Consider the following 5,017-nt stretch of genomic DNA (forward strand, 5'->3'; position numbering starts at 1 on the left):
GGCAGCCTAGCTAGCTAGGAGGAGGGCGAGTAAGGATATGTACAATGGTTCTATCTTAAGAGTGTCACGTAAGATAAATGATGAGGTGGAGGAGAGATAAATTATAATAAAAGACTTGTGTTATCTTATTTAAGAGAAGACAAGAGATGATCTCTTAGCACAATTTGTCTCACCATCTTTTTAGGAACAACTAATTATTGAAGATAAGGCTAAGAGATGACTCGTTGTAAACATGTTTTCTTCTTATCTCTAATTTATATGCAAAACTTAAGATAAAATTATCTTATCAACCATTGTACACCCTAAGGGTCCTCCTCCGGGACAACAATATTCTTTGACAACAACAGAGATCCCGTTTCTGTCCAATCCCCTTCTCCCGCTGCAGCAGCTCCCGGAATCCCGCCTTCCTCCTCTGGCGGCCCGGCGGCCTTCGCACCACCTACCCACCACGACCCTCCCTCCGGTTCCTTTCCTCCCGAGACCCGGCCGGCTTCATCCCACCCCGGCCGGTTACATCGCGCCGCCGCCTCACTAGACGAATCTGAATAGGTATTTGTGTTATAAAAGAAAAAAACATACAGTGGTACTTTCTTCAATCCCGTTATTTTTCGTTGCGTATTTTTCACCCAAACTTGTAGCCTTCTGCCAGCACTACGGAGCAACACCCAGAGATTAATATCATGATCTCCATCCTCCAATTTGTTCTGGTTGCCTTCTTGGCGACTTAAGAAATACTGTACAAAGCACAAGGAAGCTGCTAGCATACCGAATCTGCCTTTTCAGTTTATTATTATTTTGGTTACAACAAATGAGTAGTGACAGGTGAGCTGTCATATTCTTGTGGTAAAATTCCAAACAATCCATTTAAGATAAGCTTTTTGTCTTTTTATACATCATTTTGTAACATACATTGTACGAGTAGGTTTTATTGTTTCTAATAAAGTGTAAACCGAGAACACTCTTACGATTTTCCCATTAATTTTAATTGTTTCTAAGGACCTATTTATGCATCTGTTTTAGCACGGTCCCATGGCAACACACGGGACATCTTCTAGTAGGCAGTAGTTTGTGATGGCATGCTGCTATATGATTCTCATGCAAATATTCCTTACAGACATAATCCTGGATGGCAAAGCGAAGAAGAAGTTCAAAGGATAAACCGAATGGAGCAATGGTCAAAAGAAAGAGACCGGGTTCTCAGTTGGGCGACTTACCCATGGTAAGAAATGTCAAACTGGAATCAAGTAGTGATACTCCGTTGTCCTTAGAACATATTCCCTTGTTGCTTTTGAACAATCTAGTATTACAATATGGTCGTTTCTCTGCTGCAGGATATATTGTGCCACATCATATCATTGTTACCGTTAAAAGAGGCTGTGAGGACAGGCATTTTATCCAAACACTGGAGATATGTTTGGTGTAGCCGAACAAACTTGGAGTTTTCTTTTAGATCAGTGATGCGAAGGAGTTATAAAGGAGGACCTTTTATTCTCCATCCTATACAAGAAGTTATTAAGAGAATTGATGCAGTCTTAAAACAACACTCTGGAGTAGGGGTCGAGAAAATGGAAGTTGATTTTTCGCTAAACGATGAACATGCTAATCACATTGATAGATGGCTCAACTTTGCTATTACAGCAAAGACAAAGCAGCTAATTCTTAATTTTACATCTGTGCATCCTACAATGGAACCGTACAAGTTCCCTTTTCAGCTTTTCGATGCCACCAAGAGTTCCATCTTCCAGTCGTTGACACTTGGTTCTGTTTCTCTAAATAAGCCTGCAAACTTCAAAGCTTTTTTAAACCTTAAAAAGCTTATGTTAATCTATGTAAATATTACTGATGAAGAACTTCAACTTCTGCTGTCCAACTGCAAAGTTTTGGAGTTTCTTGGAGTTGCTCGTTGTCGAATGCTCACAACCATTAAGACACCTCAACTTTCAGACCACTTTAAGCATTTGCGTGTCTTTCACTGCCCCTTGGTTCAAGAGATAAATTTGAATTATGGCTTGACAACACTTGAATATAAATATGAAGGTCCATCAATACCGATAGCACCTCCTGTAACTTTGACAAACTTAAGCATAGAGTCATCAGATGTTTGCTCAGCTCTTGCATATATCTCCACTGAATTGCCCAGTACGGTGCGTCGACTGGAGATGCTGTCTCTAAAATGTGAAGAACTTGAGGTTTGAGCTAAATTTCGTCTTTCAGATTTCTTTTTTTGACGGAACCTCGTCAGAGGGCGGGGAGCTCCCGCATTGCATATAGAAGAAGAGAGTTGGTCCGGTTAATAAGCGAAACTGGACCCAAAAACCATACATGGCATCGGTTAATTAAGGGAAACCGGCGAAGAGCTAGTCCGGTGTGTGTGGTCTTTCAGATTTCCAATATTTATATGCATCCCTATTTTTGGACTGGATTTATTTTGTAATTTCCATTTTGTGTGTGTGCTAGAGAGCTATTTTACCGGAGAAACCTCTCAAATTTATCCATCTAAGGCACCTGAGATTGGAAATAACCTTTTTATCCCTGACGAAAAGGAAGTCCGATGTCCTTGATTTTGCCTCCCTCTTGGAGGCTGCTCCTTTAATGGAAAAGCTGGAGTTTCATGTAAGTCTATCATTTCAATTTGTAATATGCATGTTTTTTACATATGACCTAGGCTGATCTCAGCAAAAGGAATTTCTCTCTTACTTTAACTGTGTAATATGCTGTTCCAATAAATCATTCAATTGATTTAAAGAAATAGTGAGTCTACAAGCTTTAAATCTTTTGAGCCATTGAGACAAAGTTTGGAAAGATGTGCAGTATATGTTACATATAAGCTGGCTACCATATGTCAAATTAATAGTGATTGGGAAGTATGCTGAAATGCTACACCATATATAGTGAGTCACTCTGTACTTGGGTAAGGAGAAGACTTGGTGTGTGTCTATGCATGTAGGTGTAGGTTAGACTGCGTAGAATCATGAGAATTAATGGAGCATTATATGACAATATAGATGATCTGTCAGTTGGGTTGAAAAAAATTTGACTGTATGTGAGTTGTGCAGAAGAGCAAGTAGACAGTATTGTTTCAGATATTTTTATCAGCACGGCTTGTCTTTCTTGTGTACGGCTCATATACAGTAGTATTATTTTTCCAGTCATCTTAGAACTTCCTAACCAGCGTTAGTGGACTACACAGGAAAGTGAAATTATGACACATATCATATTTTTTGCTGGGGATTTGCTTTCACTTGGGTGGTTGTCTGGGCTTGGGAGCAACCTCTATATATTTTGTTGAGTGGTGCTTAGATGCATGCTTGTTGCTTTGACAGATGTGGATGGACTGTGAATGTGTACGATACCGCAAGCTTGATGGCAAGCTAAGGAGCCTACCTCCAAAGCCACACTACCATCTCAAGTTGGTGGACATTACGGGGTTTTATGGTGAGAAAGATCAGCTGGAATTGGCACTTTATATCCTCAGGAATTCTGTCGCGCTTGAGGCAATGACAATAGATCCAAAGCCAACGGTAGCTGCTGAGCAGTGTCGTCTGACATGGAAAAAAGACGGGTTTTCTTACGTGGATGGCTACAGAGTTGCGAAGAAATACCTTCTCAGGGCAGACCACCACGGCGTTGTCGACGTTGTAAAAGCCGGGCGTAAGGATATCAAAGCTCTGAGGAACGCTCCGTATAAGATGCCTCAAGAAGCTACATAAGCTTTGTTTTAATCAGTTGTTTAATACCTTTTCATGTAGCTCGTTTTGTGGACATTTTTTTCCATGCGCGGACTCGCACAGCTATGTTTCTTTCAGTTCAGTTTTGTTCCCAACTTCCCATGGTCTGTTTAGCAATGTTTCTTCCATGTGTTCATCAATGGGTGTTTGTAAGAGGATGCTGTGAAGAGCTCTAGCCACGTTTGGGGTCAAAAGGACAGTCCATCAGGAACCCACATTTTGCTCTCTCCACTCTTCTCACCCAGCAGCTGAAAGCCTGAAGGAGCAGCTGTCGAGAATTGGACAGTCACCCGTCCCCTTCCTCACTGGCCCCCCTCTCTTCTCCAGGTACCAAGGAATCGGAAACACAGGTGGGATGATCCTTCCTCGCAGGATCTCCTGGTATTCAGGGCCACGTCCTCGGTGCCGCGCGGCGCGCGCTCCGCTGGGCTGATTTGTACCTGCATCACTTACACAAGATTATGTATTAAACTAATCAATTTCTATGTTGATGTACCAAACTAAACATCTGCGAAAACTTTATGTACAACGTGTATTTTACTCGATAAAACAAGTGAACCAGTGAATATCCATGTATACAGGATGAGCATCCGGTCACTATATGCAAGATATCTGAAAACTGAAGGGACATGACAAGGCTTTTTCTCTTCTACTAGGAGAGAGTCAAACGATTTCTCAAGACTAAAGACCAGACCATGCTCATCTCAGGTAGCTATGTTATTAAACGTTGCCAGACCATGTTACTACTGTGAAATCCAAATTTTTCAATCTTAAAAGCCGGAAATAAAAAAGAGCAGAGAAAAGTAGAGACATAATATAAAACTAGTCAACTAGTGAATATCCATAATTTCATACGGATAAGGATGAGCATCCAACAATCACTACATGCACGCGTTTTCTCTTCCAGAAGAGAGAAGACTCAAAAGATCTCTCAAAATTAAAGAACAAAACAAGCTCATCGTCGGTGGCTATGGTACTAAACTGAATTTGCGAGACTTTGTTACTCTCTCTAGCATATCTACTAAGACAACAGGGCATGATCTTTTCAAGTGCGCATTTACTTGGCTTGCACCATATCATCCATTCTATTTGAAGATGTGACAAATTCAACACAAGCATATTTGAGCCTACAACTGTGATTAGTGGCGGAGCTACAATACTAAAACTGGGCGGGCCAGTACAAAGAAAAGCCTACTATTTTTCCTCTCATGGCCCAGTCTGGTCTGGGCAGGCGATGGCCCATTTGGCCTGGTTGTAGCTTCGGCAGTGGCAGTGATGCTGATCAGCTA

The 5,017-nt window shown here is 41.3% G+C and overlaps 1 protein-coding gene across 1 annotated transcript; it reads left to right on the forward strand.

Moving 5' to 3' along the window:
- Positions 1-351: 351 nt before the first annotated feature.
- On the forward strand, positions 352-4,162 carry LOC119355722 (putative F-box/LRR-repeat protein At5g02700). The gene is made up of 5 exons (XM_037622574.1): positions 352-549; positions 1,115-1,219; positions 1,332-2,365; positions 2,458-2,613; positions 3,324-4,162. Exons 2-3 carry the CDS (start codon positions 1,127-1,129, stop codon positions 2,193-2,195), a joined length of 957 nt encoding a protein of 318 aa, XP_037478471.1. The 5' UTR covers positions 352-549; positions 1,115-1,126; the 3' UTR covers positions 2,196-2,365; positions 2,458-2,613; positions 3,324-4,162.
- The last annotated feature ends 855 nt before the right edge of the window (positions 4,163-5,017 follow it).

Source organism: Triticum dicoccoides, chromosome 2A (genome assembly GCF_002162155.2).
Source record: "Triticum dicoccoides isolate Atlit2015 ecotype Zavitan chromosome 2A, WEW_v2.0, whole genome shotgun sequence".
Classification (NCBI taxonomy): Eukaryota; Viridiplantae; Streptophyta; class Magnoliopsida; order Poales; family Poaceae; genus Triticum; species Triticum dicoccoides.

Excerpts from the sequence above, each read along its gene's own strand:
- LOC119355722 (XM_037622574.1), top strand. The coding sequence starts at position 1,127 with ATGGCAAAGCGAAGAAGAAGTTCAAAGGATAAACCGAATGGAGCAATG. Across the intron at positions 1,220-1,331 it reads AGTTGGGCGACTTACCCATG|GATATATTGTGCCACATCAT; the intron begins GTAAGAAATGTC and ends TCTCTGCTGCAG.